General features: G+C 43.1%; 1 protein-coding gene across 6 annotated transcripts in view; it reads right to left on the bottom strand.

Annotated features, from left to right (window-relative positions):
- The window catches only part of TBC1D1 (TBC1 domain family member 1), a 286650-nt gene that overhangs the window by 101964 nt on the left and 163337 nt on the right, over window positions 1-21349 (bottom strand). For 4 of the 6 annotated variants that reach the window (XM_089678369.1, XM_089678371.1, XM_089678368.1 and 1 more), the window contains exons 9-12: window positions 15864-15989; window positions 12208-12294; window positions 10616-10893; window positions 1340-1498 (exon numbers count right to left, since the gene is read on the bottom strand). In XM_089678369.1, coding sequence (XP_089534495.1) covers window positions 1340-1498; window positions 10616-10893; window positions 12208-12294; window positions 15864-15989 — 650 coding nt within the window. The remainder of the gene's footprint in view (window positions 1-1339; window positions 1499-10615; window positions 10894-12207; window positions 12295-15863; window positions 15990-21349) is intronic. The other 2 variants (XM_089678373.1, XM_089678372.1) reach the window with 1 other exon arrangement.

Below are 21349 nucleotides of genomic sequence, written 5' to 3' on the forward strand. Positions count from 1 at the left end.
GGATTGGCACCTTTGGGGAGCGGGGGGGGGGAAGCGTGTACCCAAATTTAACAGGTTCCCACTTCAGCTGCGATCGCCTAGCTGATCGGAAGCAGAAGTTGTCCTCCCTTCCTCCCCCCCCCCTGTAGTCTTCTGGAACACGTGACAGGTCCCAGAAGACTATGGGGCCATTTACAAAGCGCAACGCTTCTCGCACATGCGTAGTGGGTGCCCGGCTGTGAAGCCACAAGCTGTCACAGCCGGGTGCCCACACTGAAGATGTCGGCACCAGGGAGAAAAGACAGCTGGTGAAACCAGCCGTGGTGAGGACACCGCTGGACCGAGGGATAGGTAAGTGTCTGTATTTTAAAAGTCAGCAGATACAGTTTTTGTAGCAGCTGACTTTTTTTTTTCTTTACAGGTGGAACTCCGCTTTAAGAAGGCAAGTACAGTCTCACAATGCCCTTCTTTCCCACTTTGTATTTTTGGGAGGATTTTGCCTCATTTCAATGATAGTCTTTGGCGGTAAGAAAATATGTTTTTTTTCTGCAAAGCAGCAAGCACTGTTTAACAATAAAACATTTTATACTAAAGAAAAAAAAATTCTGAAAAATACAAAATGCACTTTACCAATCCAACATACGCTCTACTATCCCGTTATTCACCCATTCCTGAACAGTTAAAAAAAAAAAAAAAAGTGTGTTGGAGAAAGGGCTCTTAGACAAGATAAAAGTGACAAAGACTGACCACCAGATGTACTATTGCTAATATAATAGACCATCTCAAGTTAATTACAGGTTGTTAGCATATCAAAAAACAGGGAGTGAATGCACCACAAACCACATTTACATGCACTTCAAGCATAGGTTTCCCAAAGTTTCATACCAAGCCTAAATAATGACTAGCCATCAATCATTATTGGTTTCTACCATGTGATATTTAAACACACTTCCAAAGCCTTTACAAATCAAGCATACATGCAGAATGAGTTCAGATGGAAAATTAAGGAGGCAAGTACAGTCTCGCAATGCCCTTTTTTCTCACTTTAGTTTTTTTGGGAGGATCTCCCCTCATTTCAGTGATACACGGTCGGTAACCAAATATATTTTTTCAGCAAATCAGCAAGGATTATTCAACAATAAAAAAAAACAGTTTATTAGAAGAAAAAAATTAAAAATCCAAAATACACTGTACCAACTCATCATTCACTCATTCCTGAACAGTGGTTTTTTTTTACTATACCTCCAATGCCTGTACAAACCAAGCATACACGCAGAGAGAGCTCACATGGAAAAAGACTTGTTAGATTGCAGTCGATCGTTACATGCAGGACAAAGCTGCTGCACACATCTCTGCTCACCTCTTCTGTGTGCCCACTGCCGAGGGCTCTCCACCTGAGCTGTGCCTTAGCTTCCTGAGGATTAGGGGGGACGAGGTTGCAGTGGCAGGAGGAGACGGGTTAGCAGCTTGCTCACACTGTGCTGTACTGCTCTCAGGCACGCTCGGTTCTGTGCTGGAACTAGACACCAGCATTCCAGCCAACCAGTGAGGGGAGGGGGGAGAAGACACATTTCAGCAGAGGTAGGAATTACACCGCAGGTGAACAGATGGAAGTCTTCAAAAGGAAGACTGATTTATTTGCATGGACAGAATTTTATGCACATATCTACTAACTTCACACACCCTTTGGCCATAGACCCCTCTTTCCCACCCAAGTAAAATAAAGGACATTATGTATTCTAAAGAGATCAGAACACCATTCTGCTTACATGGTACCAGTTTACAGCAGAGAAGAGCGAGCTGAGCTCTTGGACATACCTTCTTTTTCATCCGTTCAACAGTATTTTCCTGTACTCAATTTACCATAGCCTACCATAGCCTACAGGTGGTGATTGCAGGAGCCAAGCTAAAACCACAAGTTGTAGATGCTAGTATAATCCGCAGGAGGAAGTCGGCACCTGGGATACATTCTAAAAGCTGCTTCCTTTATTGAATTGCATGAATACAGCAGTAGAACAGATTAAACACAAACATGGCAGTGCATGAAATTTTTATATATATATATATATATATATCTCAGAATCAATAAAATAGAGGTGGAGGATCCCGCAGAGGAAAGGATCACCTTTTGGGATTAGCACTATTTGCAATTGTTTCAGTTCTTCTTATTGGACGATCACTGGCAGGACTTTTTGTTATATTATTGCACGTGGCACTTTAATGAGCACCATTTGTATTTAATAGTTATTCTAAATATTTTATTTATTCCAACTTTTGGGTGCTGTCACTCCCCTTTTTAGTGCAAGCAGCTCCAATACTCCTGTGCTCGCCATTCATTTTCTGATTAGCTGTAAAAACAGCCAACTTGTTGAAGCCCTTAGGCCTTAAGGCTGAAACGCGTTGGTCGTTTTTACAGCTGTATACATACACTTCCATAAAGGAAAACTGTATTTGAATGTATCCAAGGGTGCTGACCTTTCCTCCTGTGGATTAAGCATTGCAGAGGCATTGGAAGCCTCTCAGTCTGAGCACCGGGGTTGGTGGTATGGATTGAGAAGATGATAGTGGTTTCACCTGTTTCCAAAGATGCTAGCAGGCCTGTGTTCAAGGTGAACCTAAGGTTTCCATTCACAAACTAGTAGTGCTTTGACCTTCACCTGTCACTTATGGTGAAGGTAAGAAATTCTGGCATTTCGATTACTGAGAGGGGGCATGCCAAGTTTGCAATAGGGGTCTGCACATTCTAGACAACATAAGGGATGCAGTGGTAAGGGAGTTGGCTCTCAGAAAGATGCAGTGTCTGGAGTACAGTGTGAGGAGTTCTGGGAGGAAGGGAGGTTTAGAGTTAGGGGTGCAGTAGTAGGAGTGCTGAGTGGCAGGGAGACGTAGAGGGTCAGGTGTAATGGGTTCTTCATAAGCCTGAATGCAAAATCTGTCTATTTGCAAGTCTGCAGGGATTCTTCTCCAAAAGGGCACCATAGGATATGGTGCAGGCTCCTAGACCACATCACCCCAGATCCACGATAAATGTAAGGGTTTCATTCAAATGGGGAAGGGGGCATTGGAATTAAGTTGTTTGAAAGTGTAGTTAGCCCTTAGGGCCCCTCTGGACTTATGAGTTGTTGTACCATTCATTCATTGCACATTACCTTACCGCACTGTATTGCTGCCATTCATGTGCCAGCCCAATGCACATGTATAATGAGGACCAAGGAGCCTGCTCTGCAGTGCACACAGTCACTCTCTGGCTTGAAAGTTCACAACACCAACCCACCCTTGAGGCCTGTCCAGGAAGACTGCTGCTAGCATCTGGAGCAAACTGTCTGATTTACAGTGGAGTCAACACTTGCCACCATGCCTGCAACCTCTTTACTCCTCCCTGTCACCACTGTGAATGCACCATGTCTGAACCAGCCCCCCCAGGACTCCGATTGATCCCCATCCCCTTGTACCACAAATTAGACCTATTAAAGTAGTTACTGAAAACCCCAAATGATTTCATAATCATGTCATCAATTAGATGAGAATAATATCATATAGTAACAGTCTGTTGATGCAGTGAGTTTTTTAAACACTCACATGGGTTCAATTCCAAAAAAGGCCACTATCTTCATGATCTTGTATTCTCCACATGTCTCTGTAGGTTTACAATGGGTGCTCTTTATATTGCAATCTAGTAAAGTTTGGCATGTGGCATGTTTGCTGTGCTCCGAGTGCATGTGTTATTTGGAGACGTGTCTGTGCATTTTCCATTGACCCTAAACAATCTATACACAAAAGGTAAGCTCCATCACGAAAGAACACATAACTAGAAGCTACAAGGGTTTTAGTTTTGCAGGACTGGAATGGTTTTAGTTTTGCAAAGAAAATGTCGTTTTCACACTATATTTACTACAGCAATTTCAGACACTTTCTATGCATAAAAAACAATCTAGCCTCATTGATAAATTAATAAGACCTAAACAAACTTAGGTTGTACTTTATATGCTCTCATCTGATCCCAAACCTTTATGCAGGGAGGCAACGTAACAAAATGACGTGTCCAGTGTACACAGAGAGTGTCAATATTGCTCTGTAACTTTTCAGTTCATAATAAATGAGCCATCAGACCTAGGGCACAGGTGCATTTCCCCAAAAGGGCCCATTCACACTACAAAGCACATAAAACACTCCAGGATTTAACTGCAGTTCTGCGCATTTTTATACGTTTTTATGTGAGAGCTTCCATTTTTCTGCATAGTTTTTTTTTAAAGCCATACTTCCACTGACCTAATTAATGTGGGTGAAAGGATAGATGTGGTGCAATTTTTGCACATTTATGTGCATTCCAGAATATTATGCATGTTACCAAAAAAAAAGGCATAGCTCTGGAACGCAGAGAAACGCTGCATTCTGGCGTGAACATGACGCATAGAAAACTTCTGCTTTTTATGTGTGATTGCAGTTATCTGCATTTTTACATGAGGAAACAATACAGGTAACGGCCCATATGGGTTGATTTACTAAAACTGGAGAGTGCAAAATCTGGTGCAACTGTGTACAGAAACCAATCAGCTTCCGAGTTTTTTTTTTTGTCAAAGCTTAACTGAACAATTAGAAGTTAGAAGTGGATTGGCGACCATGCACAGATGCACCAGATTTTGCACTCTCCAGTTTTAGTAAATCAACCCCATAGTGGGATCAGTCCCAAAGTATAAGCAAGTGTCTAACTGTATCAACTGAAATATAGTGTCCATTCAGTATACATCATTTAACATGCACAACACTGCAAAAAGACCTAAAGATAACTGCAAGTTGTCTAAAATGAGTACAATTGTTTTTCAATTAAAAAACCAACATATACAGCCCTTTACCAACAATCGTAAGAGATTGACAACCTTAATAAAACAACAACAAAAAAAAGCCAACAATTATCCACAGTGTAACATAAAAACTTATGACATCAGGAAATAGTCATTTTATAAGAGATCCTTTGGTTTTTCTTTTTTCGCCAAATTATACTTACCTAGGTGAATGGAGCATCGGTCCAATGCTGCATTTGTACCCCGCTGGCCCTAAGGATGAGGACTCAGCGAACACATGACCGTTGATCGATGAGTTCTCACCACCGCTGTGAGCAAGGAGTGGTGACTGTCAGTCACCTCTGTCTGCTCTGTCCCCCCACTGCGCTCACTGGAGCGCTGGGCTGTGGAGGGGGAAGGAGCAGCTGGCTCAAGCTCTCAGTGGCTCGCTGAGAGACTGAGCCAGATGCCACTCCAGATTCTGAGGTTGATCCCAACTTTAAAGTCGGGATCTTTCCCCAGATTGGACCAGCTGAGTGACGTCATCCAACAGCGGGCTTCAGCTGTACTTCTATTAAGATCACCTAGCTGTACACAATCAGATGCAAGCATACCTCCGGGGGTCACTTACTGTAATGAAAGGACACTGCAATATTTCCTTCCTTTCCTGCAGTTCCTAACATTGTCACACAGTTTAGAAGATTCCGACTTGCCTTACATTGGCTGTCAAAGGGACCTCCCTCTCTAGTCTTCGAGTTATTAAATCATCTCGCTGTGTGTTCCATTACACTCCCAATAATTTCACAATTTCAATGTTATAGAGACTGTTACGTTTTATTTATTTATTTCAGGTACTTATATAGCGCCGTCAATTTACACAGCGCTTTACACATATATATTATACATTCACATCAGTCCCTAACCCTCAAGGGGTGTACAATCTAAGGTCCATAACTCACATTCATACATACACATATTAGGGCCAATTTGGATAGGATCCAATTAACCTACCAGCATGTCTTTGGAGTGTGGGAGGAAACCAGAGTACCCAAAGGAAACGCACGCAGGCACAGGAGAACATGCAAACTCCAGGCAGGTGGTGCCGTGGCTGGGATTCGAACCAACGACCCTAGTACTGCCAGGCGCAAGTGCGAACCATTTAGCCACTGCGCTGCCTTGTTACTTTGGGGCAGATCGCTCCCCAGCCTGCTAGAACCTAAAAACAGGTAATGTAGGGGTTGTCTTGACACTGTAGTTGCAAGGATTCAGTAGGTAAACCTGTGTGTCAGACTCCACATTTAACAGAAATCACTTTGGACAGACCAAGACTGAAGACACAAAACAAGGCCAGTGCTGAAGATGAATTGGAGTGTTGGCCCATACAATTCTATGGTGGATCACTGCAGAGACACAGCTATGCCAAAGAAGATTTCTTCTTAGAGGATCTAATCACTGTAGGTGGTATGGTGGCATACAACAAAACTGGGTGGAGGGTTTCTAGGACTGTTGTGTTAGTGCAGGGGTCCTCAAACTACGGCCCGCGGGCCACATGCGACCCGCCGAGGCCATGTATCCGGCCCGCCGGCAGGGGCGGGACAGGAAGGGACACTAAGTACAGGGGTGGCAGGGGGCTGCTGTACCTTCCCTGGCTCCGATCCCAGTCCCACGATGATCTATTCCAGGAAGCGCTGCTCCTTCATTCACTCCGGCCACTCCCTCACTCCTGCCGCTCAGCTCCGCCTCCTCACCGGTGATTGGGCGCAAGAACTGTAGCTCAGGAAAGGCACACAGGCGGCCAATCACCTGCGAGGAGGCGGAGCCGAGTGGCCCCGCGAACATCGAGTGAGGGAGAGGCCGATGTGAAGAAGGACAGCTGACAGGTAAGTGTGCCGTGCAGATGGTGCTGCTGCAACCAGGTATGCTGGCTACAGCAGCACCATGCTGGAACAGGGATCAGCAAGTTACATGTCATTGGGAGGAATAGTGTCCCATCATTGGTGCCACTGATACTAATGATGGGGCATTATTCCTCCACTGACACCAATGATGGGACACTATTCCTCCCACTGACACCAATGATGGGGCACCATTCCTCCACTGACATCAATGATGGGGCACTATTCCTCCACTGACACCAACGATGGGGCACTATTCCTCCCCCCAACTGACACCAACGATGGGGCACTATTCCTCCCCCCAACTGACACCAACGATGGGGCACTATTCCTCCCCCCAACTGACACCAACGATGGGGCACTATTTCCCCTCCCCCCACTAACACCAACGATGGGTCACTATTCCTCCCCCTCACTGACACCAACGATGGGGCACTATTCCACCCCCCACTGACACCAACGGAACACTATTCCTTCCCCCACTGATACCAATGATGGGACACTATCCCCCCCACTGACACCAACAATGGAACACTATTCCTCCCACTGACACCAATGTTGGGACACTATCCCCCCTACTGACACCAATGACGGGGTACTATTCCCCTCCACTGACACCAATGACGTACTATTCCTCCCACTGACACCAATGATGGGGCACTATTCTTCCCATTGACACCAATGATGGGACACTATTCCTCCCACTTACACCAATGTTGGGACACTATCCCCTTCCCCCACTGACACCAATGACAGGGCACTATTTCCCCCCCCCCCCACACCAACGATGGGGCACTATTCCTCCCCCCCCCACACCAACGATGGGGCACTATTCCTCCCCCCACTGACACCAATAATGGGGCACTATTCCTCCCACCACTGACACCAATGATGGGGCACTATTCCTCCCACTGACACCAATGATGGGGCACGATTCCTCCCACTGACACCAATGATGGGGCACGATTCCTCCCACTGACACCAATGATGGGGCACGATTCTTCCCACTGACACCAATGATGGGGCACGATTCCTCTCCCTGATACCAATGATGGGGCACTATTCCTCTCCCTGATACCAATGACGGGGCACTATTCCTCCCACTGACACCAATGACGGGGCACTATTCCTCCCACTGACACCAATGATGGGGCACGTTTCTTCCCACTGACACCAATGAAGGGGCACTATTTCGCTCCATAAGACACTTGGGGGGAAATGTCTGTGCATCTTATGGAGCGGCCGGCCCAGTATTCCCGCCGCCGTTGTATGTCCGCAGTCTCTGGTCATCTCCTGTACTGTGTCCGCATTTGTTCATAGTTTTTTTTTTTTAAACTATAGTCCGGCCCTCCAACGGTCTGAGGGACAGTGAACTGGCCTCCTGTTTAAAAAGTTTGAGGACCCCTGTGTTAGTGGAACAAAGGAAAGATGGACCAGTGAAATTTTCTGTTGCCATTACACACACACACAAACTTCATTAATCTTAATGCTTCATAATTATATCATATGCTGCAAAGAAAATCTGGGGTTAACCATTAAATCTGTTCTCTCACGCCCACTTACTCCTTGCAAGAACAAGATGACACACAAGACACAAAGAACAGTTCGGATTTACAGTTCGCGATAAAGTCAGTCGGCAGCATCCTGGTGAAATGCCCAGTACTAATCACTACTGCTGAAAGGCCCAATTTCAGACATTAACTGTACTCGTTTGTCACTTTACATTTTTTTTTTTTCTTTGTTTAACTCCCCAGGGGACCATGTGCATTTAGTACTTGGTCCTACTCTGACTGGAGGTCCCATCATCCCCTAAACACACCTCTTAAAATGGAAACTAAACCCCCCGATGATTTCCTCTAAGGAAGCAGTCATACTAGCCATTCGATGGGGTTGACAATCAAGCATAAGCACACTAGTAACAGTGTCCATTGCCCTTCCTGGCAAACCTTGAATGGAACTGCTTTGGAATACAGTTAAAATTGGTGGGTTTAGTTCCGCTTTAATGCTGGCTGTAGCTTCACCCATTTTGAAGCCCAAATTATGGGTGTTCCTGTTCCAGTACATAAGCCAATATAAAAACAACAATAAAGACAAATGGGACTGCTGTCTAAATGTAGCAGATAAGGTAGTTTCACTTTTCTATGAGAGTGAGTCGAGAAATAAAACTGCCTACACCCATGTTTTACCCTAGATTAGGTTGGTCAATGGTAAGCAGATTGGGTGGGGAGAAATCTGCCTGTGCTTGATTGACCTACATGAGTAATAAGACCTGCTGTGATCTTTGTCCAATGATAGCTAAACATACATCCTTCTGATCTTTCAAACTTCTCCACAGAAAATCAGCTTTGCTTACAAAGAGATTCTTGAACACCTACAGAACTTTTTCTAGCACTGCCTGACTGTCAAATGCTCTTAATTGCCCTCTTATAGCTCATTCATTCATCGAAACAAACAGCATCTCTATAATGACCCATAATGGTTGCCATGTGTTATTTCCTGCACTCTGCACTTCATTATTGCACTTTGTAATTCCTTACTAAATCAGATTAGAGTGAAGGTAAAGTAAGCTTTCAACTAACCCAGTCTGTCCGTCTATTTCTCTCCATCTATGCACTGTACAATAAAAACTAGAAAAGCTACAATTTCTGGGGAAATTGTGTGAAGTGTTCTTGCCTCCACCAGTAGTCTACAACTCACACTCTAGCTTTTGTCACTCTGCTGCCTGCTCACACACCTGGGATCCTATGGCAACTCACTCTACAGCAAGGCCAGAGAAGAGCGGTTAAAAACAAATTGCTCCAACTTGCTCACTTTACTGGCAGTTGCCATTTTCAAACAGTTGTAGTTTAAAAATTATACATCCTACACTGAAGAGCTTTATATTGTAAGAATCACAAGACCAAGACCTACATTTTGATGCATAGTATGTCTCTGAAATATTAAAAATAAAAGGCACAGTCGCAGTTTAGAAATTGCCCTTCAAATTTGAGGTGGCTAGAGTGGAGTTTCAATGAATGTCAATGGGCGGCGCGAGTTGCAAACAAATGGTCATATTGTGAAAACTATCAAGACTATGGCTTAGCCGTGGACATTTTTAGTGGCAGCAGGGATAGCTGAAGATTGTGATATAAGATTTGTGTAGGTGGGCTTGAAAATGAGGGAGTGATGGCAGTTTAGAAATCATGTCCTGATTTTTCAGCTCACACTCTAGCTTTTATCAGCTCCAACTAGTTTTGAACATTCCGCCATTCATTCCTATGGGACCAATTTCACCACAAAAACGCTGATATTTCATGAACCATTCGGCGAAACGTTCTACAAAGTAATAGCACACCAATCAGGAACAATCCGCACGTTTCCGTATATTACTGTCTATGTAGTGTAAAAACTGTGGGAGGAGTTAGGGTGGTAAATTTGGCTATAATAATAAGAATATATATGTGAGATAACAGTAAGTGGTCTTGCAATGGAAGAACACTTAACAAGGGCAATTTTGGAATCTTGATGCTTGCAGCTCTCACAAATTTTTCAAGTATTCCTTAGCTGCAGGTCCTGGGCATTAGCCCAAGTCACTGAAAGCATCACAATAATTTTGTAATTTTGAAATATTTGGCTAAAAAAATAAAATATACTAATGGTAAATAAAAATGGCCATAAATATAAATAAACAATAGAATAAATGTAAAACTTGAAAGATTACAATGTACCCAGTTTTCATTACTAATTGCATTTGTATTATTCTAAATCCTTGCCATCTGTGTGACTTCATCAGATCAATGCATCTTTTGGAGGCTTTAAAAAAATGGTGATATGTGAAGATTTTGTCGTGGTAATTTCATGGAAGAAAGATTTGGTTCACAATACAGCATGGCGATCTGTTCTAGTGACAAGATGTCGGCTTTCCATCTCCAAACAACAATACAACATTGTCTTTCATAATATGATAAAAAGAGTACTCACTTTCTTTTATGCGGAGTCTCGGTGCTCACAGAGTGATGTCGCATGAGCTTCCTCTGTGGAACAGATGGGGTTTTCTGTACGGGCTCTGGAAAATCCTGAGCTGTGACAGGAAAATGACTTAACGTGTTAGCTCGGCGTCGGAATCCTTGATGACATAATTCTCCAGGATGATCAGATGGGAAGCTCTCTGCTCCTTTGGGTAAGTCGCCCATGGAACCATGTGCCTTTAGAGGCATATCAGGAGACAATGCTGCCTCCATTTCGCACAAGGAAGACTCCTAGAATTCAGAACACAGAATTCAATAAACGTAATTTATTACAATACTGCATATAGAGTATAGGCAACAATAGGTATGAGGACCCTTCCAGTTACAGCTTAGAGTCTAATAGGGGCTTTCTAATGCGAAGAGGAATGCACTTTTAAATGAGAGGAGCAATGTGTCCATCCCCTGCCAAAGTCCATCCTGAACACTGCCTAACTGCATGGTTATGTACAATAAGGGTGCACCAAAGCAGAAGTCCTGGATAAGAGACTGCATTAAAACCCAGGCAGCAGTTTCTAACCCTACCACACTATCCAAAACCTAAAATGTTTGCCTGACATTCTCCCTTTCAAAGGAAAGACAGGAAACCAGACCACAATATGAGAACATACGGCAGCTTTTTTTTCTAACTGAACATTCCGGATTGTAAAATGATAATAAGGACAGTTAAAGTTAAGCTTTTGCACATTCCCTCTGGGTATGTATGATCAGCACTTTAGAAAAGGCACACAGGGGAGCTTTAGGAGGATTGAATTTTACAGAAAAGTCACGTTTTGCATATACTTTTATCTGCCAATCACTGATCTACTGGCATGAAGTTTTCAAGGTATCTCCTTACAATCTTATGCATTTTTCCCTATCATATGCTTGGTTTTCTTAGGCATCGTTCAGACTACATTACATTACATGTGGCAGAAAAAACTGCCGTAACTCGGTAAGTGAAAAAACAAGACAGGAAGCACACATGAATTTTTCCACATAATGCAGTATGTATGTGGGAAAATGCTATCTCTTCTGGAAATCTGTTTATTAAAAGCAACAAAGATAAAAAAAAAAAAATGTGTTTTTAATGAAAGGGTTATAGGGTTTCCAAATTATAATATATATATATATATAATCTAACAGCCAAGTAGTGCTTAAAGTGATTGTAAGGGTGAAAAAAATGGTAGACTGCTCAAATTTCCTCTATTTCCTACTTAATTGGCTGAAATTTGAGTTGTAGGAGGTCCTGCAAGTATCAACCGGCTTGACCATAGCGGATTAAAAATAGACTGAGCCAGATTGAAAATTGCTGGCTGAACAATGACTGGAACCAATCAGTTGCAGTCACGGTTTGGGTATTTAGGCAACCACAGGTTTCAGCCGCAGAACACAATAGCCAGCAGGGGAGATTCCTCCATCCATGCTGTTTAGTAAGGAGGAGGGAATCAATTACGATTGTTTAGCTGGCGGGGTTGAACGAGACAAATCAAGCCACATATGACTAGCCATACTAGGGTGATAGATTTAAAGACCATTCAAAAAAAGCTATTTAAACACAGGATTCACCTTACTGCTGTACTCCAGGGGAGTGCACAGAGAGCTTTCATATTCCATACTTCTGGAGCTGTCCTGCTGACTTCTGCTCCTATTCCCCTGGAGATCAACAAAATATAAAATGACAAGTTGAAATGCAACCCAGGAAAAAAAAAAAAAAAAGGGAGTATAAATATATATATATACAATCTAGAGAACTTTTTTTATAAAGCATCCTCTTAAAACATCAAATCAAGATCAGTATTCTGTAAAATGAGTCTCAGATAATGAAATTCATTGTACTGCAAAACCTAACTATGGATACTGCAAGAATTTATAGACGATTTTCTCCCCTTTTATATTTTATTTTGGCAGGACTCAAGGGAACAGAAGCCAGAATGCTGCAGTGCCAGAAACATTCCAAGCCTCTGTTTTGTACAAGGAGTTGGCACAAAAATCGAATTTCTATACTTAGAATGCAATCTAAATAATCAGCAATGGAATGATCAGAAAAATAATGTATACACATTTTTCAGATCAGTATCTACTGAATCAAACAACAGAAAGTTAAATAATACCATATACTGTAAAATGTATTTAATCTATCCGTCGTAAATCAAAAAAGGCTTGACTAAGTAAGCCAACCTTGCTTGTCTAATTTTAAAGGCTTAAAAAAAAAATACATCTAATTTACCATGTCCCAGCTATGTTCCTTTGTTGTAACCGATCATGTAATATAAAGCAAAACAAATCATCTCAAAAAGGCGCAGTGCTTGTATACACAGGCCCTCATGGCCAGGAGGATGAGTTTAATGTGCAGAGAAAAGCGTTCAGACACAGGAAAACTAGAATTTGTAGTTTTCCTTTCTTAAAAAATAGAAAAATTGGGGAAAACAAGAGGATTATCTGCTGCTCACTTCTATTTTAGTTGACAAAATGCATGTGCAATATTTTATACTTACCTAATAAACAAAAAAAAAAACTACAAAAAAAACAAAACAAAACAAATATATGCACTGAGCATACTAGAACACAATATTCTACAATGGTTACCCTTATACATACAAAAACACCTTGGGGGTTATTTACTAAAACCAGAGCGTGCAAAATCTGGTTTCTATGCAGAGCTGCACCAATCAGCTTCCAGGTTTCATTACCAATGCTTAATTGAACAAGCTGAAGTTAGAGGCTGATTGGCTACCATGCACAGCTGCACCAGATTCTGAGAGCTCCAGTTTTAGGCCTGTTTGAGCATCTGCTTTTTAAAAATGTAATTTCAGGCGCTTGTTTTGTGCAAATTTTTGTGCACAATATATTCTTAGTGAAAATTAATATTTATGCTTATATGCGCTAGCATTTGCATATATTTGATTGCATTTGCGCACACGCTGCGTACATTACGGACCAAAAATGCAGATTTTCCTTTTATTTTTTACTGAGGAATATGTGGCAATAACTTACCCGCCTGTGTGCAAAGGCACATTCTAAGTAACGGGCTGCATTTTACCTCAGTAAGAAGAAAAAAAAAAAAAAAAAAATATATATATATATATATATATATATATATATATATATACTGAGCTTTCAAGCTGTAGTGTGCAAGAGGCCTTCATAAACCTTTCACATTGTGAAATGAGTTACAACATGTTAAATAAACTATTTTTACTTGTAATGTTTTCTTGTTTTCTGACACTCAACATATATTACCAGTAGAGAAGAGGGACTATATAGGATCTAAATTTTTTTTTTTATTGGCTTTAATACCGCACTTACTGTGCACTGCAAAAGAAATTCTAATAAACAGGAACCAACAGCAGCTCACAAACGTGTCTCAGCGTGGACCCCATCTCCCTGACAGATCACAGTGACTTCTCGCTGCCTTTCCACAAAATGGATAGAAGTTTTTATCATTTTTTTATCTAGTTTTTAACAGTTACCATTCTCTACAATGTTTTATATTATGTCAACAAAAAAAACATTAAAAAGTTCTGGTCTACATATGATAATATTTCAAGGAGGAGCAATAATCATACATAACAGTAAGAGGTCTATGAGCCCCCCCAAAAATGGGAAAGTGGTGTCAGCAGAGGCACCCAAATGTGAAGAATCTGAGAAATGGATTCTGCATTAATTTGATATTTTTGGCTCACAGAACAGTATAAAACACAGTCAATGTTTTCTGTAGCACTACACTGGCCACTTCCTCAGCTGTGATGTGCGATCTACATCTCCTGCTGTTTGTTAGTGGGCACACTAGGAGCAGGAGAGACCAATCACAGCTATTTCAAGTGGTTTATGTACAATCCAGAAGACGTGGCCAACGTAGTGGCACGAAATGCATTGATGGTTTTTTTTATACCTTTATCTTTCCCATTTTTGGGAGCTCAAAGACCTCTTACTGTGCAACCTTTCTCTGCGCAGGAATAGTTCTATCCCCTGCAGGCTTTCACTCTAGATTGTCTGATTCCCCCCATTAGAGAGCTCAGCAACCTCAGTACATCATTGCATTTTACCTTCTCTATCTATATTTCATCCAATTATCTGGTATACCACTACACCATAAGAAACTCTACCGTGGCCTCTGCCTCTATCTTTTCTCTCCGTATCCTTGGAGGCACCCCAGATACAAAATTACAGTTTACCCCTGGTTCACATCTGTGCGGGTAGTCCCTCTCCCTCCCCAAAGGTCCGCAGTCTCTGGTCATCCCCTGTACTGTGTCCGCAGTCTCTGGTCATCCCCTGTACTGTGTCCGCAGTCTCTGGTCATCCCCTGTACTAGGTCCGCAGTCTCTGGTCATCCCCTGTACTAGGTCCGCAGTCTCTGGTCATCCCCTGTACTGTGTCCGCAGTCTCCGGTCATCCCCTGTACTGTGTCCGCAGTCTCCGGTCATCCCCTGTACTGTGTCCGCAGTCTCCGGTCATCCCCTGTACTGTGTCCGCAGTCTCCGGTCATCCCCTGTACTGTGTCCGCAGTCTCCGGTCATCCCCTGTACTGTTACCGCAGTCTCTGGTCATCCCCTGTACTGTTACCGCAGTCTCTGGTCATCCCCTGTACTGTGTCTGCAGTCTCTGGTCATCCCCTGTACTGTGTCTGCAGTCTCTGGTCATCCCCTGTACTGTGTCCGCAGTCTCTGGTCATCCCCTGTACTGTGTCCGCAGTCTCTGGTCATCCCCTGTACTGTGTCTGCAGTCTCTGGTCATCCCCTGTACTGTGTCCGCAGTCTCTGGTCATCCCCTGTACTGTGTCCGCAGTCTCTGGTCATCCCCTGTACTGTGTCCGCAGTCTCTGGTCATCCCCTGTACTGTGTCCGCAGTCTCTGGTCGTCCCCTGTACTGTGTCCGCAGTCTCTGGTCATCCCCTGTACTGTGTCCGCAGTCTCTGGTCATCCCCTGTACTGTGTCTGCAGTCCATTGGTTCAGAATATTTTTTATCTTGTTTTTCTCCTCTAAAACCTAGGAGTGTCTTATGGAGCGAAAAATACAGTATTCAAGAAATAAAAATTCCATGGACTACAAGGGTTGAATGAATGATTTCATGGCTTCCCCCTTCAGGATGGCTCAGCACTAGCACACTGATGGTCAATGGGCCATGGAGTAAATGCTGAACAGTGCTTTTACCCTCCATAGAAAACATTTTAGTGATCCTGTCAATAGTACAGAGGAATAAAAGAAGAGAACGGAATATTTACCCTTGATAGAATACTCTCTAGTGATTCTGTCAGTGATCTCTTTGCTTTGCTCTTTAGCAGCTCCAGTTTGAAGCGCGAGGCACTGCTCTGCAGCTCACTCAGGGGGTTGGCTGTATTCTGCGAATTCTGCAATCATGGCAAAAAGTTTTTATACCAGCAATCAAAGGTTATTAGACAAACTATAAATGGCATTTTCCAAACATTTCTTTTCTCTGCAGCCTGGTGTAGACATTACCAACACGTGCTGACAATTCAGGTAGTTGTAACTACTACCATTCTAAGAACCTGTCGCTATGGTAATGAGGGGTTCTTAAAGTGGCTGTAAAGACTCAAGGTTTTTACCTTCATGCATTCTATGTACAAAGGTAAAAAACCTTCTGTGTGCAGCAGTGCCCCCAGCCCCCTCAATACTTGCCCGAGCCTCATCAAGATCCAGCAATGTGAATGACAACCTCAGCTGTCCCGTGTCTCTGCCTCATAATTAGCTGAGACAGCAAGTGGGACCCATTGGCTCCTGCTGCTGTCAATCACAGCCAGTCAGACAATTAGGAGAGAGAGAGAGGGGTGGGGCCAAACTGCTTGCAATGGGGGCACCCAACAGAAAGGAGGAGCCAGGTGTCAGTATGGCTGCATGGAGAGGGCGGAGCCTAGACATGGCGGCGTCGGAGAGCACGATGTGAGTGCTCTCCGATAATCTCATTCCCGACCACCCCGAGACCCTCATGAAGTGAAGCCCTACCTGATTGTGGAGGGACCTGGGGAGCGAGCGGCAGAGGCGGTGAGCGGAGCGTGTGCGGACATCCGGGAGGTGAACTTGCTGGGGAGATCCAGCGCAGACGCCGGGTTGCCGGGGAAACGAAGCTGGGAGGCGTGAGCCGCAAAGGACGACTGGGAAGTAGAGACGCCGGCCGGTTCCCTCGTGGAGAGGTAGTGACAGGTCGGCTCCCCTGGCACCACATGAGTGAAAACCCGTGCGGCTAGAGGAGGAGAGATGCTGCAGGAGTAAGGGGCCAGCTACGGAGGACCCCTGGAGGGAAAGTGGATGCTGGCTGGCGCCCTGATGTGACAGGGTGTTGCCGGCGTATAGCTGCCAGTACCCCCTGGACGGCTGTTTGACCCTGGGGCAGGGAGACCCATAAATACCAGACGAACCACCCTCCTTCCCTGAGTCGACTTCTAAGGACCGAGAAAGGAGGAGGAAAGAAAGAAAAACAGTATCGGAAACCCTGAGGAATCCCCCCCCAGGACTGAGCAGCAGTGAAGACCTCCCACACAAGTATGGAGTCACCGTCCTGAGAAGGGAAGGGTGAGTGAAAAATGCTGGGAGCTTATTGTGTGGTGAACCCCTGAGTGATTTAGGCTACTAAGGGGTGAAGGAGGGGGAGGATTCCCAGGGGTTTGAAGATAAGAAGAGAGGAGGCCCAGGTGCCCTAGGAGAGTAAAGGTTATAGGAAAAATTGCAAGTCTACCAAGATATTTAAAGGATATGAAGAATAAAGGTCCCAAGGGAGCAGGGCCCAAAGGGTCCCAAACAGGAACAATAAAGAAATATACATCATATGGAAATACTACGCCAGAAAGGGCCCAAGGTACAAAGGGGGAAATGGACACTAGTTCAGGAAGTAGTCCTAGATTATCAATGGGCTTGAATAGCAGCAGTAGCCAACAAACAGTGGATGGCCTGGGAAGGAAAGGATCTGAAGGTGAACTACAGGTACCAAATAAGAAGGAGATGACTGAAATGTTTCGAAATCTGGAAAAAACGATAAAACATGAAATGACAGCTATTCGAAACGATTTAGGACATCTGCTAGCAAGAATGGAAGAAACGGAGGAGAAAGTTAAAACCCAGGCCCAGAACATAGATAATCTAAGGAAAAAAATAAGCCAATTAGAAAATAACCAGAAAAAAATGATCTATAGGATGGAAGTTCAAGAAAATAAAGAAAGAAGGTGTAATCTTAGATTACGAGGAATCCCAGAGACTGCTAAAGGGGAAACATTATACGAACTAGTTAAAAAAATTCTAAACTCCATAAGAGATAGACCTGAAACAGATGGGATCAAGTTAGACGGAGTATTTAGAATAGGAAAGTTCAATCAGGCTACCGAGAAGGAAAGACCGAGGGACATAATTGTCCAGTTCCAAAAATTTGGGGTCAAAGAGGAGATCTGGAAGAAGACCAAGGGAAGATCATTAATTAAGTTCGGGGACTTGAGTATCCAAATTTATGCGGACTTAACAGTAGAGACCCTAAGGAGAAGGAGATCCCTGAAACCCCTGTTGGAGCAGATGAGAAAACAGAATGTGCAGTATAGATGGGGTTCCTCAGCATTTCTAACTGGCTGGAAAAATGGGGTTACAGCGTATTTGCGATTTCCGGAAGATTTAAGAGATTTTTGCGATAGACTGGACTTGCATAGAATGGAGATAGCTGGGTGGGAAGAAGAAAAAGAAGACAAAGGAAATATAACTAATGCAAGAAAAGAGGACTGGCAGCACGTGGGGGGAAGGGGGGAGGGAGAATTAAGTAGAGACTGAGTTTTTTTTTTTTTTTTTTTTTTTTTACTCTCTCTCCACTCTCTCGCCACTGGCCTTCCTCCTCAGGAGGTCGTGAACCGCTTAGAGGATACGGTTAAGGGTGGGAGGTAAAGAGTAAAGACTCTTGCTAAGTCTAGACTATAGAGAGAGGGAATCGGGTGGCTCGGAGATGAGGTGAGCCGTACATAGGTGGAGCTTACGCCCTAAATTTTAATCAATGGTGGAAATGGATCCACAAATGATTTGTAGGCAGCTTATACGCCTAAAAATGGGAAGGGGAAAAAAAAGAGAGGGTGGGAGGGGTGGTAGGAGGGGGGAAGGGGGGGGGGTGGGACTAATATTCTGCAAGTCATTTGGGCCTAATAGGAGGAGACGAATTAGAAGAGAGATAATAAAAATTAAGAAGGATGGATGAAATACAGTTTATAACATATAATGTGAATGGGTTAAATTGCCCTGGGAAAAGATTCAAGTTGTTTAAAGAGCTACATCATAGGGCAACGTCAGTGGTATTTTTGCAGGAGACACACTTTGAGATAGAATCTAATGTGAAACTAAAATCCAAATATTATCCTACATGGTATTATGCCGACTCTCCAACTAAAAGAGCAAAGGGGGTGGCAATAGGATTGGCAAAAAATATGAGGTTTGAGCTGGAAGATAGAAGGACTGACCCGGAAGGGAGATTCCTGTTTTTGAAAGGTAAACTACAGGGAATTGAATGCACACTAGCCAATATATATTGCCCCAATAAGAAACCTGAGATCTTTCTAAAGGGTCTGTTAAAAAAATTGATAGATTTTAAAAAAGGGCGTTTGATAATAGCAGGAGATTTAAACCTCTGTATGGACCCACAGATGGATGTAACCTCCCTGGTGCAGAGAGAAGGGGGTAGGTCCCTGAGAGCTTTGAGGAAGGTGATCCACGAATACCAACTGGTGGACACCTGGAGAATAATGCATATGAAGGACAGAGACTATACCTTCTTCTCTAATGCACACGAGATGTATTCGAGACTGGATTACATCTTAATAGATCATCAACTCATTGAAATGCTGGTTAAAATAGAAATAGAGACAAGAACTTTTTCGGACCATGCCCCAGTTGTGATGAAAATGGGATGGGGAAAAAGGTGGACGGGAGGTTTAGGCTGGAGGTTAAATGAGGCTTTACTCTTTGATGAGGATATTGTGCAGAGGATCAGTGAAGAGATTAAGGTATACTTCCAGGAGAATGAAACGCAGGAAGTATCGACAGCTACAGTATGGGAAAGTCATAAGGTATATATAAGAGGAATCCTGATTGCGATGGGAGCAAGGAAAAAAAAGGAAAGAAGAGAGAGGGTTAGTGGACTCTTAAAGGAAATCCTGGAATTGGAGTGGATACATAAGAAAAAAATAACAATAGAAACAAGACAGAAGTTAAGGGATAAAAAAGATGAATTAGAGAGATTGATGGATGAGGAGAGGAGAAGAGTATATAATAAAGTATTAAGTGAAAGATATAGATGGGGTGATAGACCAGGAAAATACTTAATGAGAGCCCTGAATAAGAAAAAAAACAGAAACTATATAGAAAAGATAAAAAGCCCTAAGGGGGAGATAGCCCACTCAACTAAAGAAATCATAAAAGTATTCACGGAGTATTATAGAAAGTTGTATAACATCAGCCCCCAAGGAACATCAAAAGAAATTAGAGAAGGTATTAATGAAAAAAGGAGGATATATTTAAAAAATGCGGGATTGCCAAAGCTTAGTGAAACACAACTGAACTCCCTGGAGGTAGAAATCTCTCAGGAAGAAATAGAAGTGGCATTGAGAAGTACAGGGGGAGGGAAAAGCCCAGGCCCGGATGGTTATACCGTTAAGTATTATAAAAAATTTAGTGAAGTACTGTTACCAAAGTTAAAGAAATATATGAATGACTTGGGAGACGGGATGGAGGTGAGGAGGGAATCCCTTCAGGCCCATGTAGTTCTCATCCACAAGGAGGGAAAAGATCCCTCTCAGTGCTCTAGCTACAGACCCATTTCCCTATTAAACACAGATACTAAGTTGTACGCAAAGGTCCTAGCAAACAGGCTGAAAGATCTAATGCCCGATTGGATCCATGGAGACCAGGTGGGCTTTGTCCAGGGGAGAGAGGGTAGAGACAATGGTTTGAGAACTCTGATGCTTATCCAGAAAAGTAGAAAAGGGAAAGCCCCGGTGGTGCTCTTGGCGATCGATGCCGAAAAGGCGTTTGATAGAGTGGACTGGGGCTTTATGATAGACAACTTGGAAGGGTTGGGGATTGGAGAGAGAATGCGAGAATGGATAGGTAAACTATATAAGGAGCCCACCGCAATCATTACGGTAAATGGGGAGAGGTCGGAATCCATTGGGATGTCCAATGGAACAAGACAGGGATGTCCATTGTCCCCCTTGCTGTATGTATTGACATTGGAACCCCTGCTGTCAATAATAAGGAATAGTGGAGCGGTAAAGGGAATCCAGATAGAAAATATAGAACATAAAGTAGCGGCCTTTGCGGACGACCTACTGTTTTATGTAGGCAACCCCCGAATAACATTACCAAATATAATGAAGATTCTGAAGGAATATGGGGAATTATCTAATCTAAAAATTAATCCAACAAAAACTGAGATTTTGAATATTAATATACCAAAGAGTGAAAAAGAAAGGCTACAAAAAGAATTCCCCTTTATTTGGAGAGAAAAAGATATAAAATACCTAGGCATAAAACTCGCTACCTCATATAAACAACTGTATAGATTAAACTATATTTCTCTGATAAATGAGATTAAGGACGAACTAAAAAGATTAGAAGGAGGAAATCCATCATGGTTAGGACGTATGAACCTAATTAAAATGGTAATTATACCTAAAATACTCTATAGATTTCAAATGATCCCGATCAAACTCCCAGAGGTGTTTTTTAAGAT

The sequence above is a fragment of the Staurois parvus genome, unplaced genomic scaffold, assembly GCF_062004578.1.
Source record: "Staurois parvus isolate SC_StPar_1 unplaced genomic scaffold, SC_StPar_1.0 ptg000204l, whole genome shotgun sequence".
Taxonomy (NCBI): Eukaryota; Metazoa; Chordata; class Amphibia; order Anura; family Ranidae; genus Staurois; species Staurois parvus.